The 18,816-nt window shown below is 53.4% G+C and overlaps 1 protein-coding gene across 7 annotated transcripts in view; it reads left to right on the top strand.

Moving 5' to 3' along the window:
- ARHGEF10L (Rho guanine nucleotide exchange factor 10 like) overlaps positions 1-18,568 on the top strand; it is a 125,021-nt gene extending 106,453 nt beyond the window's left edge. For all 7 annotated transcript variants that reach the window (XM_067567555.1, XM_067567554.1, XM_067567557.1 and 4 more), the window contains 3 exons: positions 7,348-7,522; positions 15,775-15,897; positions 17,525-18,568. In XM_067567555.1, coding sequence (XP_067423656.1) covers positions 7,348-7,522; positions 15,775-15,897; positions 17,525-18,039 — 813 coding nt within the window. In that variant the 3' untranslated portion in view covers positions 18,040-18,568. The remainder of the gene's footprint in view (positions 1-7,347; positions 7,523-15,774; positions 15,898-17,524) is intronic.
- Positions 18,569-18,816: the final 248 nt, after the last annotated feature.

Below are 18,816 nucleotides of genomic sequence, written 5' to 3'. Positions count from 1 at the left end.
AATCTTGCCCAATTCACGCCTGACTTTGCTCTGTCACTTGGGTTAGGCAGGTCTCCCTCAGGAATGCAAACACCTCTCATTTCTTACTTTCTTTGTGTCGTAACCTGGCCGGCTCCAGCTGAGACCGGGACCTTGTAGCGCTAGGAGCTGTACAAACACAGTAATGAGAAACCGTCCCTGCCGTAAAGCTCTTGCAGTCTAAATAGACAAAGAGTGGGAGAGAGGAAGTACTGTTACCCTCATTTTACAGACGAAGGAATTGCAGCAGAGAGAGCGAGCGGCCCCAAGTTACACAAGAAGGCGGTGGTGGAGCAGGACATTGAGCCTAGATCTTCTGAGTCCCAGACTAATGCCTTAACCATGCAACCATACTTCCTCCTTTATGTGTAACCCACCCATCACCATGGTGTCTAGGCTCCTGTGGCCTGATGTCCAAGATGCGAGGACCCATTGCTCCTGTGATTTCAGATGAAGATGCTCAGCACCTCTGAAAATCAGGCCTCTCTTTACTAGTAATTCAGGCTTTGCAAGTATAAGCACTCATCATTATGACTTTAAAACCCAGTCCAGGCACTGGAACAACAGACCGTGACAGCTTTTGTTTTTCCCTTGGTCATTTGGGGGAAAGAGAGGCTATTCTGGTGATCAAAGGTACATGCCAAGGATTTAAACCTGGGTTCTGTTTCTGTCATAGACTTCCTTGGGTCAGTCACTTAACTGCTCTGCTGTGCCTCAGTTTCCCTATCTCTAAAATGGGGGTAAAACCCACCCCATGTGGGTGTGGTGGTGACTGGTTCATAAATATGTGCAAAGCCCTTTGAGAGTCTTGGCAGGATGGAAAGAGAAATGAGCGAAGTACTGTTGGGTTTGGTTGGGTTTTTTTTTTTGGTCCTCAGGGCCTGATTAGGTCCAGCTGAATCATGCCAGGTAATTGTTAACTCTGTCCTGTAGGAAAGGGTGTGTGTGTCTGTCTGTGTGTCTGTCTTTGAAAAAGCTTTCAGAAAGGAAGAAGAAAAGAGAGCGCGCCATCTCTTCGTGAGCTCAGGATGATTAGGTAGGAAGGTGGTATCAATACCAATCTGTGGTCTGGGATTCAGGGTAGGGCAGCTGCAGCGCCGTAAGGAAGATCAAATGACTTCCTAGCAATTACCATTAGCATCGTGCCAACCTGCGTCCACAGTCAGCGTCCTCAAACCACCACCTGCCAGAGAATGGTTCTTGTGTCGGGATTGCCATGTGGATTATATTGCTGGGCCGGCCTTGGAGGCAGGATAGACTGAGGTTACGGCCCTTGGGAGCATAGCTCTAATTCCGTTTTCTGTGTGATTTTGGGCATGTTACTTAATCTCATTGTGTCTCAGCCTCTCATCTGTACTAACCCGTCCTTCAGCTGCCTTGTCTATTCAGATTGCAAGCGCCTCTGGGCACTGCCTGTCTCTTACTGTGACTCTGCACAGCACCAGCCTAATGGGGCATTGATCTCGGTGCTGCTGGAACCCAGTTAATTAATAATCACACCCAAAGGGTTACATATCCTGCGTAGAGATGTGCAGTGGCCACCTCAACCAACTTCTCCTTGGGAGACCATGTTGGACCTGGGGGCATTCATTCCAAGCTTAGCTTCCATGTGGCTGGAGCTGGAATGATCCTCTACCTGCTCCTTGGTTTTAGGGCATTTCTAGTAAAAACCCCAATACGAGTGTCTTGTGGGAAGAAGCATGTGATGAAACCATCCCATTTCAACTGCCTTGGACCACACCTCCACTGGGGGTAGGCTAGAGGGGATATTTAATCCAGGGCTAACAACGCGTGTTCCAGGCGATGGAGATGTTAGAAAACGTGGCAGGTTCTTTCACGGGGGAGGCGAGAGTCGACGCTATGTTGATTCCCATAATTGGACAGAAGAAGAAACAAATTAAATGGAAGGTAACGAGGGGAATACCCATCACAGTTTGTTATTCTAATAAGAGCTGGTTTCTTTTAATGCCAAATGTCAAATTTTGAAAACATAAATTTAAAAAAAAGCCCAGACAAACTTTGGGAGCTGAAGTCCAGAAAGTCAGGTTGGGAAACGCTCTGATCTGATCCAGCCGCCAGCCTTAATGTTTCTGCCTGCAGTTACCCCCCGGCCCAGAGGCTGTAACCACTCTTTGGGATACCGAATGTTCCTTGGCTGGAAGTTGTGGCGTTGCTGCTGTCAATCACACATAATATGCTCTGGATTCTAACACGGCCTAGCGGCCCCAACTGAGATCAGAACCTTGTTCATGGCCATAGAGTTTAAGGCGAGAGGGGATCCCTAGATTGAGTCTGACCTGCACATCACAGGCCACCATCAGCACCCAGAGCTCACACAAAACCCAACAACAGAAATGAGACCAGAGTAAAAGAGATCCACAGGATGCTCAATGCCACCTCAGATCCCTGGCCCTCCCCGCCCAATGTCCCATCTCCAGCCATGGCCATCCCTGATGCTGCAGAGGAAGGAGATTTTAAAAGACTTCCCAGAATGCACTAGGGAAAGGAATCTCTTCCTGATGCCTGCAGGTAACCAGATGAAACCCTAAAACCTGGGTGCTGCATGTACGCGTTGCAAGAGAGAGCTCCTACCCCTAAGGACTTACTATTGAAGGAGGCAAGGCAGAGAAGGGAGGTATTCTCACCGTTTTACAAGTGGGGAAACGAGGCCCAGCAAAACTAAGAGTAAATTTTCAAAAACCCCCAACTGACTTTCCATTTTCAAAAGTGACTTAGGCTCTTAGACTTCTAAGTCACCGACGGTGAAATTTTCAGGAGTGCCATGACACGTCCGAGCTGTCTCAGTGAGACTGTGTGAGAGCAGGGTGGGATATGGTTTCCCCTCCCTGCAAATATTTTTGAGAGTCTGAAATCTTCTCCTATCTCAAAATGGATTGAAAAGCCCAAATCTCAAATATTTGCAAACCAAACCCCCCAATTTTTGTGTTCAGTTGAAACATTTTGTTTTGATTTCAAGCTTTTCCCCCTTTTTTCTCCAGTCTTGCTAGCTTAAATTTCTAAATGAAAAGTTATTAACCAAAAAACTTGCAAATCTTCATTTTGAAAATGTCAAAATGTATCCTTTCGTGGGGGGGAGGGGGGAGAGTTCTCAACTTTTTTTCAGTCAGGAAAGTCCTCGAACCCGACCCTGTTTCCTGAACAGCTTTGGTTTCAGCAAATCAGTATTTGATGGAAAAAAATGATTCATCGAAAAATTCCCAGCTAGCTCGAAATGTGACAGAGCCGGGAACAGGAATCCAGTTCTGAGTTCCATTCCTGTGCCTTAACCCCAAAATCCTCCTCCTCAAAATAACAGGCTCAATCCAGGCTCCCTTTAAACTCAACAGGAAAAACTCCCATTGGCTTAATGGTGGTTGGATTGGGCCCCAGGTCCCCAAGAAAGCTTCTTTGTGTCAACGGCAGGTTGGAAGTTTCCTAGCGTGACTGATTCTCATCAATACTAATGATTTTTCCTGCCAGGCCTGCTGCTGTGTGGATTTATAGGACCTCTATTTTATATAGACATTTCTAGGTACATAAATACTGTGCTGCTGTAGGTAAGCTTGTGGCAGCATTTCCAATATAATAATCAGGGTTTTATAACTCACACCATAAAATTTTGCTCTGAGCTGGGATGTGGTGCAAAGGATCTTGGCCCGGGAACTGGTTTTATTGCTAAATGGGAGGAGGGGGATAATAAATCAGCTGTTCAGCTGCTTTTAACCACACTACTAACACATGCTGGTGGCCGTGCCTTAGTTTCTACCCCTTCCCCTCCCATCTGCAAAACGTTGTGCGCCTAAATCCATTAAAGATTGCAAGATGCTCAGACACTGTAGTGATAGAAGTAGCTAGGGTGTGATCCCAGGAATTCCTTGGAAATCAAGGGGAGCTAGTTATGTTGGTGTAAATCAGGAAGGAGATAAGAATCTGACCTTTCGTCAGATATTTCATTTTGGCCTGAACCAAAATACTGGATCCAAACCTCTCTAAACGGAGATCTGGATGCCCGTGCTAGTCAGAGGTCGTAGCCACGTTCCTACTGACCCATCCCTTCACCTGTTCAGCAGAGGCTGAGATTTTCACCCAATGGGCTTCCAAAGATGGCTTTGAAAATCTCTAAAACCTGCAGACTTCACATGTTATTTGCTGGATGCCCGTAGGATCAGACTGGATGGGGCACTAAAAGGGTCCCTTTAAAGCAGTACCAAATTCCAGGCTGGAGTGCCTGTGACTTGTGGCTCTTCCTTTTCTTTTTTGTGCTCCAGATATTAACGAATAGCTGCCTTTTTATTTTTAACTCTCCAGGAAACAATCATTAGTCTCTTCGGTCGAATGCCTTTGATTGCCTCAGATCTGATGCAACCACAGTTTAGTGCGTTGTTTTGCTGCTCATTGTCCTTGGGACTTAATAGCACCATGGAACTGATTAAACCACTGGAGACTCTGAATAACCAGAGGGTGCTGATCCGCTGAGATCCTGTGGGAGATTATTGGCAGAAACAAGAGTGGATTGCTAGATCTGGGCAGAGCGGAGTTACGCAGGCGGAGTTACCCAGGCCTGACTTTTCTGTTTAAAAATTCCTAAGGCATAGAGCACCACCCAGTCAGGGATTGAGGCTGCATTGTTCTCGTTCCTCCACATACAGTGGATTGAATTCTGGGAGGCATAAATAACCCCAGGGGAATCTCGTGTAGGAGTAGCAAGGTTCTTTATCTCTGAATTTGTCACTGGCGTGACCACTGCTGGCACCTATGTCCTCAAGGAGCTCAATCTATTTAGCTTAACAAAGAGAAGATGACTTGATTAGTCCATAAGTACCTTCATTGGGACAAATAGTTGATAAAGGGCTCTTCAGTCTAGCAGAGAACGGTTTAACCTGGTTCAATGGCTGGAAGTTGAAGCTAGACAAATTCAGAGTGGGAATAAGGTGTAGATTTGTAACCATGAGGGTAATTACCCAGTGGGACAATTTACAGGATTGTGGTGCATTCTCCATCACTAGCAATTTTTAAATCAAGATTGGATGTTTTTCTAAAAGATTCCCAACAGCTGCATCCCTAGGGACCCACCAGGTCTGGTCTTTGTGTAACACTTCTCTGCCAAGCCTTTCAAAGAGCTTTACAATGGCAGGTCAGTATTAGCCCCATTCTCACAGGTGGGAAAACTGAGGCACAGAGAGGCAAAAAGCCTTGCCCAAGGTTCCAGAGGGAGAGTGGGTAGCACATCGGGCAGGAGCAATCATGAATGAGGGCTGACTCCCACCGCTATATTTAGACTTCTCTCCCGGACTCCGTTTTTCCCCAGGGCATACAGAGGAACTGGGAAATACAGCAGCAGCCTCCCGCGCCTGCCTGCAGGCTGGGCTGGGTAAAGACTAAGTCTAGGACTGGGTAAGGACTAGAGGTAAGGGGTAGTGGGGAGAGGGATTTCCCTAGAGCATGGGGCGATGGGGGCAAGAAAGAGTGTCCATAAGTCAAGGAGAAGATGGAAAATAAACTCTCATTTAAATGAATGGCAAGTCAGTATTTACCAGACCTGAGTTCAACTCCCTGTAAACTTGAGGAGCTGAACAGATCTCTGATGGAGACGGAGAGCAGGTGTGTGTGTGAGAGCGAAATCCCTGCTGACTCCTGGTTTTGGGGCTCTGGGTACTAAAGCCGCAGGGTCCAGTGTGGAGATTCTAAGTCAGAGAACTTAGAAATAGAGGCAACAACCTGTAAATAGCAGTCACCCGCTGTACAGCCACTGGTGGGATGGGATGGGATGGGATGGGTGTATTAAAAAAAGAACTTAGCAAGAAACTTGGGTTAACCTGTGAACTTCCTAGCAAGCTGACAGCCTGCACATATCCAGGCCATTGGGATGCTGGGCTGAGAGCTCTGGAGTCTGTCCTTTCTCTAGCTCTGGGTCCCACTGGAACCTAATAAACGATCTCCCTGACTTAGCCTGCCCTGGTCTCTTGTTCCTAATTCCACAGGATGCCATGTGCTGCTTTAGTGCCTGCCCGTGACATTGCTCGGCTGTGTTGTTTCTAGTTCACGGGAATGTTTTATCTTCTCGGAAATGAATCCGGTTCGCCTCGTCTTCTCCCGCATGCAGGGTGTCAGCCCCTCTCACTTTGGAGGCAGCATCATTTGGCGAGCAAGGACAGTGGGCATTCCCTTCTTTGCTGTAACAGGCAAACGAGTAGGTGGGGGGGACCCAGGATGAGGGGAGAGTAACTTAAGCCGTGATGGTCAGTAAGTTCTGTTCCTATCTAGTATAACGTGTAAAGGCCGGCAGCTGGAGGCAGTTCTTGTTTTTGTTAAAGCACTGCATGGTTTAGCAGATCTGCTGATGTCTTTTAGAAGAGCCCAGAGGGGCCCCAGGTAGACTTGTTTCTCCGGAATTGTAACAAGAATCCATTTCTTGCACTGAATCTTTATTTTAATTGAATTCTGACAGCCAGGGTCTGGACTGATGTTGTAGCTGCATCTCAGGCTGGGCTGGGTCAAAGCTATTCAAAAGTAGCCCAGTCCATTCCCCTGCTCTGAAGTGTTCCTTTCTGCACACCGGGGCTTCTCTCTTAGGCCTGCTTTCCCCTGGTCACACTGATCTCTGCTCCTGGGCCTGAAGTGACTAGAGCTTCCCTCCCCTACCCCATGGAGGATGGGGCGGGAGGGATTGATTTTTATCAGTTATTTGGGGATCCCTTATTGTTGTCTCCCTTGCTATGCAGACATATGGGATACTCCCCTCCTCCCCCCCAATGAAAAATAATCCCTAGCTCTTACCTAGTAGTAGTAGTAGAAAAGAGCTTCAGTAAATCTCAGTGTTTTACAAAGGAGGTGGGGACCATTAGCCCCATTTTACAGATGGGGAAACTGAGGTACGGGGGGGTGAAGTGACTTGCCTCGGGTCACCGAGCAGGTCAGTGGCAGGGCCGGGAATAGAATCTGGGTATCTTGAATCCCAGCCCAGTGCTCCGTTCACAATCAAACATTTATCTGTGTCGTTTTGTAACCAGTTACCAGCCCGGTCACCTTGACTGGCCACGCCAGCCGTGCGCCCTGCTCAGCGCTGTGCCATGGCAGCCGTGTTTGTGTGTCCATGACCACGAGGCTTAGCTGGGTTTGTTCTAGTGCAGGAGCTGGGAGTGCTCAGTTGCCATGACTGTGCCAAACCCTGCTGCCTCGGGGACCATTGAGGCAGGCGCCACTTTCGGCTTTGGTGCCGGAGCGCTCTCCATGCGCCCTGCTTTACGGGCCGTTCGACAGCTGCCCTGTGATAACGTGCTCTGTGGCGCTGCCCCATCTCAACCCTCCTCTTTCACCCCCCCGCTGCAGCAAACCTTCGAGGCCCACCCGGACGAGGACGCCAGCGTGACGCACATGATCAAGGCGGGCAGCGGCGTCTGGATGGCCTTCTCCTCGGGGTCCTCCATTCGCCTCTTTCACACCGAAACCCTGGAGCACCTGCAGGAGATTAACATAGCTACACGGACCACCTTTGTCCTGCCAGGTAGGAAGGGGGCAGAGGCTGGGCTGTTTGTTAGGGGCCATCCCCCTGATGATCATCCCAAGGGCCGGTGGGGGTGTGCTGAAAGAGCCAGCCCTTCTCAAGGGGTTGTGGGTTGGTGACCACTTCCATCCTCTTAATCCCAGTTTGCAGGCTGCGGGTCCGTGGGGAAGCTGCCTGTGTTGCGTCTGGGGTGAGGCAGGCTGTTTTGGCACCCGTGAGGTCCAGCGGCAGAGCATTGGCAGGACAGGCCTGGTTTTGTCACAGCCACGGATAGGACGTGACTGTGGGGGGGGATGCCATAGGGAGGAGGTGAGTTTGCTGGAAGTCTGCAATGCCGAACTTCAGGGAAAGAGCCCTTCCTCCTTCCCGCAAACCAGTGGAGAAAATCAACAAAAACCATTAGTGCCGGGAACATGTCCCCCACCCCACTCCCGATCAGGGGAGCAGGGCTTCTGCGGTGTTTCTGCCACTCCCAAGACCTCCATTGTCTCTCTTGGGAGAGAGCACGTCCAGCCCAAGAGCAGCAGTGGGGCGCTGTTCTGAGCGGGCTGCCTGGATCCTCTCTCGGCTTCAGATTCTCCTTTCCCTCCCTTGCTTGTTGCCTTGACTCCATGAAGGCCCGATAGGAACTTGGTGGTTGTTGCGATGCGGTGCACCCAGCGTCAGGGACAGAGCCCTGAGCCGCCTCCTGCCTGAGCGAAAGCAACATCCCCATTAGCTGTTTGCAGTACAGGGACTTGACACACGGTTGAGCAGTTCTGATACTAACCACTAGGGAGCAGTGGTGCACGCGCTCAGGGCACTTCATTGCACTGTTGCCCCGTTCTGCTTTAAGCCTCCTCTCCACCTTCCCTTTGTCCACATGTTCAACGCCCATTCCAGACTCACCTTGGTCCCGTTCCCCCGCGTTTCCCACCCCGTGGATGAACATGGATGAACTAGCGCCTCCTACGGTTGAGCTAGCAGCTCTGCTTGAATTAACGCTGTTTTGTACAGATGGCCAGAAGCGGCCTCTGAGTCAAACCGCTCCAGCAGGGCCGGCTGTGGGGCACAGGGCCAAGGTATCTTACCAGTGTAGCTGGAGGCTAGAGAAGAGTTTTCCTTCTCCGCCCCCGCATCACACCAGTGCTATAACTGTGACGTGTCCTGGAAAAGAGGCAGATTTTGACATGAGGATCGGCACATCAGCAGCTTCTCCTGGCAGGGGGTGTAGATCTGCAGAGAAACTACCCCCTCCAGTCCTGCTCCCATCACTTTTGCAAACTCACGTTCATGCAGGGGACACAGAGCAGATGGGGCAGACTCTCCCTCCCTGGGAAGAATGGGGGAACGCTCACCCCTTGCAATGGATGACACCCTCCATTCAGGGGGAAGAGCTGCTTGGCAGCATTTCTGTCCCGAGCCCTGTCTCAGCCCTGAGGCCGTGTTGGGAAGGGGCCCCGATTATCATTACAGAGGTGCGTGGGGCAGACACGCTGCAGAACTTCAGCTAATTACTCAGCTCAAGGAGCCAGATGGGCTGTGACTGCTGCTGTGTGAAACGGCCTTTGTCTGATGCCTGCATATGCTGCTGCTACAAGGAAGCATCTTTCTTGCAACATGTTTGGCTGGGATTCTGAGCTGGTGATTTGAAAAGCTGTTCCCTGCTTTACCGGCGGCCTGACAGATGGCGCCCCTTTCTGGACTGATACCTACTGATGTTGGTCTCCTCTGCAAAGGTAGAGCTGCTGGATGCAGGCAGTGTGTTTATAGCCCGCTTTGCTCTAGGGCAGAGGAGGGGTGGAGTGGGAAGGGTGAATGGAGAGGAGAGGGGAACATGGGGTGTAATCAGGACAGTAGGAGATGGAAGGGGGGGTGGGAGAAATCCCCCACTTCTGAGCATGGATCCCTGTTGGCCAGGCGCCCCCCCTGCAAAGCACCGGAGAATTAATCCCGGGGGATGGGATAAGCAGACAGCGTTAAAACGATAGGCCTGGCCCTTTACATTTCCTCTTGTCCTTCTTCTCTCATCTTACCTTTCCAACAGGAGCTCCGTGACCTGCCTTGCAGGGTGGATTCTCTAGGCTGGCTCTTCAAGGGCCAGGACTGTACCCCAGGGAGGTGACCTCCCTGGAAGGATCGAGTGACTGACCAAAAAGGGGCCTGGCCCCCCAGGTTAAAATGACCGGCGCGATCCCTCATGCTCTGCTGCCTGGTGTGATGCAGCCACGCATAACTTGTCTGCCCTTCCCTCGGGGAGGGGCTGTGCTGTCTCTGGTCCCTCTCCTCCCAGATCATCTGTGCTGGAGCAGCCTGTCTCCGCACACTCCCCCTAGAGCCGTGGTCAGCAGCGAACCGGAGAGCTGGACCGAGGAGCATTCGCCCCCCCAACCCACAGGAGTGTGAGGATTCTTGGCAGGGCCTCCAGCCGCTAGAATGCAAGATGCTGTCAAATGACTGAGCAGGCCCTGTGCTAACGGCTGCAGTGGGGTAGCTCCGTGGTCTAAGCACAGGCCTGGGAGACTGGAACTCGGGCGCTGACCCCAGCTGTGACGTTTCTCCCTCGGTGGCTTCGAGCAAGTCATTTAAATGGCCTGCCTCGGGTTCCCCTGTGGTAAAGTGGGAACGATGCTTGTTTGCTGTCTCGTGGCGCTGGTGGGAGGCTGCGGATTTGCAGGAGACTGTTGGGGAGCAGCGGAGCAAGTGCCCGCTGGTTGGGTCTGGGTCACGACTCAGCTGCCCTGGGCTTTCCCTGGCCCCAAAGCTCGCATTCCAGGGAAGCACCGCCCTGTGTGCTGTGCACAAGCTGTGCATCCCTTGGAACGTTAGGGACTCTGCAGAGCAGATGCTGCACAGCAATGTCGCTTCAGGCTGAGTCAGGAGACTTTAGGTTACATTTCCCAGCTCTGCCGTTTATTTACGGGGTGACCTTGAGTGTTCAGGGAACATATCCTGTGCCTCGGTTTCTCCAGCTTAAAAATAGGGAAAGTGATCCTCCTCCACCTTCGTAAAGTGCTTTGAGGTCTGTGAAGGAGGGAAGTGTGTCCTGGAAGGAGGGGGCTGAGGATAAGCACAGCTCCGTTGTTTCGGCTTTGATACTCCCAGCAACAGAGTGTTTAACAATGTGGCCCAATTACTTCACTCCGTCACATTTAAAATTGATAAAGACGCTGGCGATCCCACAGGCCTGCCCTGCAGAAGTCTGTTCAGCGCAGAGCGAAATGACTTCTGGGCTGTGTCAGGTTCCCGGTGGAACTGCCCTCGCTTCTTGGCAGCCTCTGCTGAGAAGTCAAGGAGTTCACAGGCCACCTCCACTGAGCGCCCTCCGGAAAGGGCCAGTCCCTGCACGGCAGGGGTGAGGCACGTTGGCGGGGCAACCAGCGGAGAGTTTGCCTGGTCCCTGCTTTGTGGTTACACACAGAACTTGGGTCTCTTCGGTCGTCAAGCTGGCACCTTTCATGAGCACAGAATTCTCATGAACTATTTAAAAAAACACAGACCAAGTCCTAGTGTGTGGCTGCCCCGGGAAACGTGCAGCAGTGCAATAACATCACTACAGTTGCACTGGTGGAAACCCCTAATACAGACACACTGTACTGGTGCAAACTGGACCCATCACATTAGTGCATGCTTCACTCTTGCACTACTTCACTGGGCCCACATTTGGGGTTTGCACACTGCTGTAGTTAACACCACTGCAAGTTTCCTTAATTATAGACAAACCCCTCAGTCTTAAAATCCTTTAGCGATCCTTCCCAGAGACAGTTCTAACCAGAGATCGTCTCTGCTGCATTCTCAGCCATTTGTTAGTTTGATTTTATTACCAGGGCTGTTTGCATAGAACCGGGTTTCTCACTGCTCACCAGCTCATCTGCAAATTCCTCCCCTTTGCTCCCACCCTTCTCAGAATCACAATCGTACGTTTGTGCCTTCAATTGTTTTCAAGGCAACCGATTGCGATGTTGCAAAGAGGAACTGCGTCTAGTGGGCCGATGAGGAGCCAGGAGCTGGTGAACTCAGTGGAAACAAAGATCCTGTTGTCATGCAAATGGTTTTCAGTGCTAAAGGTTTTTTTTAGAAGGCTGCGGGGATGAAAAATGAGGCAAATGCTGTCTGGGGGGATTGATTCCCAAACAGAGGCTATTGTGAGCTGTCAGCTCCTGAGAGCGAAGTTCTGGATTTATCCACAGAATAGCGGTAGGTCATGCTTCCCCCACTCCCAGCTGCCTTGCTAGCATCCTGACCTAGAAGGACTCCAGCCCCCGGAAGGATGAGCGGTTTGTGCCCCATTCATCCCTCGGCCTCTGCTGAGACCAAGGGGGAGTGAATTCTGGTTCAATACAGTCCTCTAGTGCTCAGATGCCGTGGCTACAGATGCTGTAGAAAATCCAAAAATAGAATCAAAGCTGGCTTTTAAGGCCTTTTCTCCACTGGGGGGGTTTACCGACGTTCCAGCCCCCAGCACCGTGGCCCTAGTGCAGAGAGGGTAAAACTGCTCTAATCTGCCGTTTTGCACAGATCCAGCTCAACCTCGGCTTTCACCCCACCAGTGAAAGGAGCAGCTCTGGGGGTGTAGTGCAATCACAGGCTGTGATGACCGCTCGAGCAGACATCCCCAAACTAGCTATCATCTAGCCAGCTGGGCTACCGGAGCAGTGATGCTGCTCACTTCAGCATGGGGCCAGCTGCATGAATAATGACCCAGGGTTCCCGCTGGGCTTGTCCAGCCTGCGCCAAAGCCCACGGTGCTTCAGTGGTCCAGCTCCGGGAGCCGGTATAGAGTTGCACTGATGCGGCTAGTTTCTACTTGGAAAGGGGTTCAAGTCCCACCTGGCAGGTGCTGACCCAGATGTCAAAGGGTGTGTTGGACGGGGGAGTTCTGCTCCGTACCCGCCTCTCATTTCACCCGAAGCACCAGCGCCCCTGGAAGAGCAGGGAAATCAGTTGGGAAGAATTCTGAAATTTGTCATTCGCCCCACCGGCTTTGAAGTGTCTTGTCCCCACCCTTCGCTCCAGCTCTAAACGGGAGTAATCGTTTAATTAGTAATAAAGGTAGTAGTCGTGTAAGTGGGGTTTGGAGGTTTTTTTTCTTTTTTTTTAAGGGCATGTTAAAAAATTGATCACTTCCTTTTCTTCCTGGGAGAGTGAGTGTTTTGGCATTAATGCGTTTTTGAACTTAAGCTCCCTCATCCTTTTTAACTAGACAGGTCATTAATAAAGTCTTCGTGGAGAGCCTTGGCTTTCTCAAGTAGTATCTCAGCAGATATATTGCTTTGGTGAGTCCAACGCCGCGGTGTTAAGTTGCTGTGATAAAATATTTATTTGCCATTAGAAATCTTACTGTTTTTTTTGGATGTCTCACTCTTCCATCCTTCAAGGGGGAGGGGGAGCCCAACCGCAAAAGCGCACTGAAAAGTTAAGGATAAAGGTAGTGCCAGGAGGTTTCACTGGCCTTGTCTGCACTCGCAAGTTGAACCTTTTTAACTATACCAGTACAGTTTGAGTGGTTCCACTCCACAGTGTGGACACAATGATACTGGTGTAGCTGATCCCCAAAGAGGAATGGAAAGAAGATGTACCCCTATACTACTAATCCCATACAGCACTGCTCATCAGCAGAGCTCAATCCCTTTACAGACGAGGTCAGGATCATGATCTCCATTTTACAGATGGGGAAACTGAGGCACGGAGTGGGGACGTGAATTACCCAGCTAGTGGCAGAGCTGGGAATAGAACTGAGCCCCAGTCCAGTGCTCTGTGCCTCTACTCTGTCACTGTAACTGTGTCCATGCTCAGGCTTTGACTGGTATGAAACTCTATTTTCTGGTATAACTATTTCAGTTAAAAATTAAAATCAGACCCCGAACTGGAATAGCTGCCTCGCTTTCAAGTTTTACCAATTCCACGGCCGTAAAGAAGATTGCCTTTGCCCCAGAGAGTTTGCAATCTAAATAGACCAGATGAAGACAGGGTGGCAGGGGAAACTGAGGCTCAGGAAAAGGGAGATCAGAACACAGCTCTCAAACCTCCTCCGCCCCTTCTGCCCTTGCTCCTTATTTTATTTTATTCTTTGTGCTGTGCGTTGTGGTGACGCATTTTAATTGCGAATTAGCTCCTAGACGGGGGAGAGGAGCAGGGAGGCTGCTGGTGGATTTGGCGTGGGGGGAGCCTAGCGGGAGGAGGGGAGCATTTCACAGCGTTTGCAGGGAAAGGTGTGCAACCACCAGACCTTCCTGGGAAGCCGGGGCTGTTTCCTTCCTGCTTCTTGTTTGTTTGGAATAGTTCCCATGGGGCAGGGGGGGAGGCTGGAGGCTTCAGGCCTGAGCTGGGGTGGGGGAAGGCTTGCTGGGGTGGGAGGGGGGCAGCTGCCCTTCTCCTTGGGAATGGGGGGAGATGGCCACCTTCCCACTCTGCAGTTCAGGGGGGCCGCCTGCTGCTCCCTCATCTCCTTGCTATTGCATGTAGCAGGGGGCCTCTGTCCCTGCTGGTGCTCTTCTGCCCAGTGTATACTGGGGGGGGGGGACCCCAGCCAGGGGCTCTGGAACCATTTGTATAGTGGGGGGGGCTGAGAGCCACTGAACCAAACTGTAAACCCTGTAAACCCTCGGGCCTCCAGAGCAAGGGCTGAGGGGTGGCATTACCGCAGCCCTCAGGGCCCTGGAGAGGACGCTATAGAAGAGCTCTGGGCATGCACTTAGGGTCGCGAGGGGTTTGCCGCAGGCCCTTCTCGCCCCGTGTAGACGGGGGCTGGGTGTGGCTCAGCCCAGCTCAAGTGGCAGAGCCCACGATGGAATCCAGGCGCACGTTGCTCCCTGGTTGCTGGTAGCTTCTGTCGGCGGTGACGAGGCTGAGAGGCAGATTTTCAGCAGCAGATTAGATAAGTGCCCGGTTCTGTTCATTCCCTCTGAAGCAGCTGGCACTGGCCACTGGCTGAAGACAGGATACTGGGCTGGATGGACCATTGGTATGACCCGCTCTGGCCTTTCTTTGCCTCCCCCCGCTACCATTCAGCTGCCTGCAACCTGCTGCCCCGAGATCCAGCATGCAGCCTCCTGCCCCAGCCCTGGAGTGCAGTGGGGACAGCAGATCGAGGATTCCTGTTAAACGGGAGGACGGACACCGGGGAGACGCCCCATCCTGGGCTGAGATAAAGGGGGACGTGTCGCATTTCCCCCGGGGGCTCTTCAGCACAAGCCTGGGGCCCCTGGTTGGCACCAAATGGCTTGTGCCTCTGAGCACTAAACATGCCGCTCGTCCTTCGCCCGGCGCTGTGGGGTGGCTTGCCGGAGCCCTGCCCTCCCCGTGTGTTGATCTGAGCCAGCTCGGCCCTTCTTCCCTCGCTCCTCCATGCAGTGCCTGCAGAGGGTGAATTTTTACCAGCAGGTCGGGCCCCGGGTGGGAGGGAGCAGTCGTCCCCTATGGCAACCTGAGTGGTATCTTGGGGCCCTTCTTATCCCACCTGCCGTGGGCCCCGTCTCTCTGCGAGGCCCCCCCCAGGTGTGTCAGCACTGGAGAGAGGAGACAGGCGTCTTCGCCGAGCCGCCCGCTCCCCCTTCCCCGCCACGGCTCTCGCTAAAATGAAAAGACAGCGCAGCGCTAATCATGCGGGAAGAACTAATCTGGGCTGACATCAAAAACATGTTAATTCATGGCAACGAATTATCCGTCTCATTGTCCGTGCCTAGAAACAACAGGGTATTCTGTTCTTGCAAGGGAAAGGCACTCATGCACTCAGAATGTAAAACGTGGCTTTGGAATGGCGCCTTCACAGCCGTGCCAGTAGATTGCCGGCCCTGGATCCGGGGCCTTCGCCATGCGCCACGCTCTGGTGTCTCCTAGCCCGGCTGTGCTGCAGAACCGTTGTTGCGCCGGGGCGCTGGGTGGGTGCTGGTGGTTCTCTGCTTTCCCCGCCGTCCCCCAGCCAAGCTGGTGCCTTCCTCGGCTTCTGCATCCCCTGGGGGTGCCATGTTCTGCCATGCCCCCTTTGGAGCTGGCATGTCCCTAGCCCCTCTGTGCCAGTCCTCCTTTGTCTGACATAAGGCTGCTCACCAGGCCGTAGGAAACTGGCTTTCTGTCCGCTCTAGTCCAACGGCACCAGCCAGAGCCCCTTGGCATCCTGCAGCTCCCATCTCCATGCGCTCGCCCTCTCCAGCTTGCTGCTGTAGATAGCTCATGCCATGGTGCCCATCTCCCCCTTCCCTGGCTCCCCACATACTGCCGACGCCTCTGGCTGCTGGGCAGATTGATGTTCACTCCCAGCTCTCTCCCCCCAGGCCAGAAGAACGTCCGTGTCACCAGCCTGCTGATCTGCCAGGGACTCCTGTGGGTTGGCACGGACCAGGGCATCATCGTGTTACTGCCTGTCCCCAGGCTGGAGGGCATCCCCAAAATCACCGGTGAGTCCGCGCTTCTGGTCTGTCTCACCCCTGGGAGTTGGCCAGAGCAGAGGGCTCAATGCTGGGCCCAGAGGAGTTCCTCAGCTCTGCACTGGTAGGACTGCAAAGACAGTGCGGCCGGCTCCTTCGCACACCCAGCAGGACAAGCAAACCACTAGGGCTGGGATGGGCAAACCAGGCTAAGGGACCGTGGCCCCCAACTCCCATGGCATTCCAGTGGGATTCGGGCACCTCTCTCCCTTGGATTCCTTCGCAAACCCCAGCCTCGCCCAAACGCGGTCCTGTAAACCCAGCCTGTCGTGCTGCGTGTTTCTAGCTGTGGCAGATGTTCTGGGCTGGAAGGACTGTTTTGTCCGCTTGTTTTGCTAGTCACAGGGCCCGCTTCCGCAAGCCCTGCCCGCTCCGTGGGGTTCGGTGTAGCACAGCTCCCAGAAGAGCCCAGGGCCCAGCCGTAGCTGGTGCTGGTGACTCAAGCAACGCTCTGAGCCAATGGTAAATCGATGCGCTGCGAGAGGGTGCTGTGCCGCTGGACACATGGCCACTGGCGTGAGGCTCAGGGCCGTCTGGAAGCCCTGAGCACTGGAGGTGCTGGCGTGTTCAGCCGCGTGTTTGCATGTCCCCTCCCGGCGTGTTGGCGGGCCGGTGCATTTCTGTGCCCATCGGGCGCCCGTCACATTCTCCCTCCCTGGGCTGGGCCCTGGACGAACTGAATGGGACCACGCAGATCTGTTGGCCCCACCCCGACCCCAGACACCAGGGGGTTCTCTAACGTGTGTTGTGCTCCCAGCCCCTTCTGGGACGGGACACGCGAGGGAGGCAAAAGCCCCAAATGAAACCCCATGGGTCCTGTCTCAGATGGCAGCCCCGTGCTCCCTCTACTCCCCCCCCCCCCGCAAAGACGCTGCTGCCGAACGTCAGCAGTCGGTCCCGCTTGGGCACCATCTGGTCCCCGAGAGAGGACGCGTCGTCGTTGCTGGGACAAAACGGCCTCCACTGGCTGTGGGCTGAGCTCCTCTTTCGGGGCCGGCCGCTGGGATTTCCCAGCATCTCCTCCATTAATCTGAACCTTGAGTCGCAGCCGAGGGGGCAAGATGGCCTCGCGCGTCGTCAGGGAACAGGGAGCCCCAACGTTGGTGTTGCACTGTCTGGCAAGGAGCAGGATCGCTGAGTGGGGAGGAGAGGTCGGGGCGGCAGGTAGAATTGGAGGGGATGGAATGGGGAGAGCAAGGAGCCGTGGGCTCAGACAGGAAAGGCTGAGCGTGGCATAGCCATATCCAGCGGGCGCGCACAGCACTTCGGCCCAGATCCTCTTAAAATAGAAGCCTAGATACCTTCGAGGAGCTGGGCCGTGGGGCCTGCTATGCAGCTCACGCACGTCGTGGAGGGCTGAGCGCGCTGGCCTCCGCTCTCCCGGCCGGCGCAGGGTTAATGGCGGAGCGCGGAGAGCTTGGGCCCGTCTGCGCATCTCCGAAATACGTGCTCTAGTTATCGAGGCAGCAGGCAGCCACGGGGGCTCGGCAGACGAGCCTGGCAATATTTATGAGGCGTGAACTTGATTTGTTTTCTGAAGCGTTTACTGTTAATAAAATCTCTCTTTCACGCGCTCGCCTCCCCGCTCTGCTCCCAGGGAAAGGCATGGTCTCTCTGAACGGCCACTGCGGCCCCGTGGAGTTCCTGGCCGTGGCCGTCAGCACCCTGGCTCCGGACGTGCTGAAGAACGACAAGGAGGAGGAAGGCGGCAGGGAGGAGAAGCCGGACGACCCATCCCCAGAGCCATCTGCCCACGACACCCCCCCAGCCAGGGAGATGAGGAAGAAAGGGATCCTCTTGCAGTACCGCCTCCGCTCCACCTCCCACCTGCCCGGGCAGCTGCTGTCCGTGAAAGAGGCCTCTTCGCCGCCGGGCGGGAGCACCCTGGAGCACAGCGAGGAGGACGGCTCCATCTACGAAATGGCCGACGACCCGGACATCTGGGTGCGGAGCAGGCCGTGCGCCCGGGATGCTCACCGCAAGGCGATCTCCTCGGTGGCCATCGTTTCCGGCGGGCGGGGCTATCGGAATTTCAACGCCAGCAGCAAGCTGCCGGCCTGCAGTGAGTCGGACAGCACGCTCCTCATGTGGCAGGTCCCTCTGATGCTATAGCGTTGAGGCCATCCCCTGCCCACAATGCACTCCTAAGGGAGGCTAACCCTGGCTCCAGACTCATGCTAAGCCCCCCGAGAACTGCAGCCTCCTGGGGAGTGGCCTGCACCAGGGCATGCTGGGGTTGTATCTCCTACCGTCCCAGGCCTACCTAGGAAATGACTTGCCCGCTGCTTAGGAGGGGAGCAGCCTGGTAACTTACCAAACGAATTAACACCCTTCCCCACTCCCCTTTTTTAAAGACTTTTTTTCAAATTTGCTATTATTTTTCTTGAGAAACCAGCTTCATTTCGGGGGGTCTTTTAACGTTCCGGGGTGATTCGGGAGCAGCACCCTCCCTGCGGGCTGAGGAGGTTTGCTGAGCTCTTGGACGCGTCTCTTCAGAAGGGGGCATGAGCATCTGTGTGTCTGTGTGAATATATATATATATATATATATAATTCTGTATATTATTACGTGTATAAATAAAAAAATCTGTATATATTGTGGCATCCGGAGGTGCAGGAATAAAAAGGAGGTGCAAATTGCAGCCCGACGGGTACTGTGTTCCCTCGAGGTCCCCCGGAGCATTGCTGGCTGGTAACACTCTGGTGCCCGAAGGGGCAACGTGGCTCGTGTATCTCGGGCCTGGATTGACCTGAGCAGGAAATAGCTTTCCCAGCCCTGAGAACTTTCCCAGTTTCAAATGATGCCTGCTTTGGCATTGACACACACCCTGCAAGCATTGGCTGTTTTTCGTGACAGAGCAGACGGCTCCGCCCTGAAATAGCCATGGGT

The sequence above is a fragment of the Emydura macquarii genome, unplaced genomic scaffold (assembly GCF_026122565.2).
Source record: "Emydura macquarii macquarii isolate MOO-44397 ecotype Brisbane River unplaced genomic scaffold, CSIRO-AGI_Emac_v2 contig_2768, whole genome shotgun sequence".
Taxonomy (NCBI): domain Eukaryota; kingdom Metazoa; phylum Chordata; order Testudines; family Chelidae; genus Emydura; species Emydura macquarii.
Note: the sequence above shows the minus strand (reverse complement) of the source record. Positions and strands in the feature narration are given on the sequence as shown.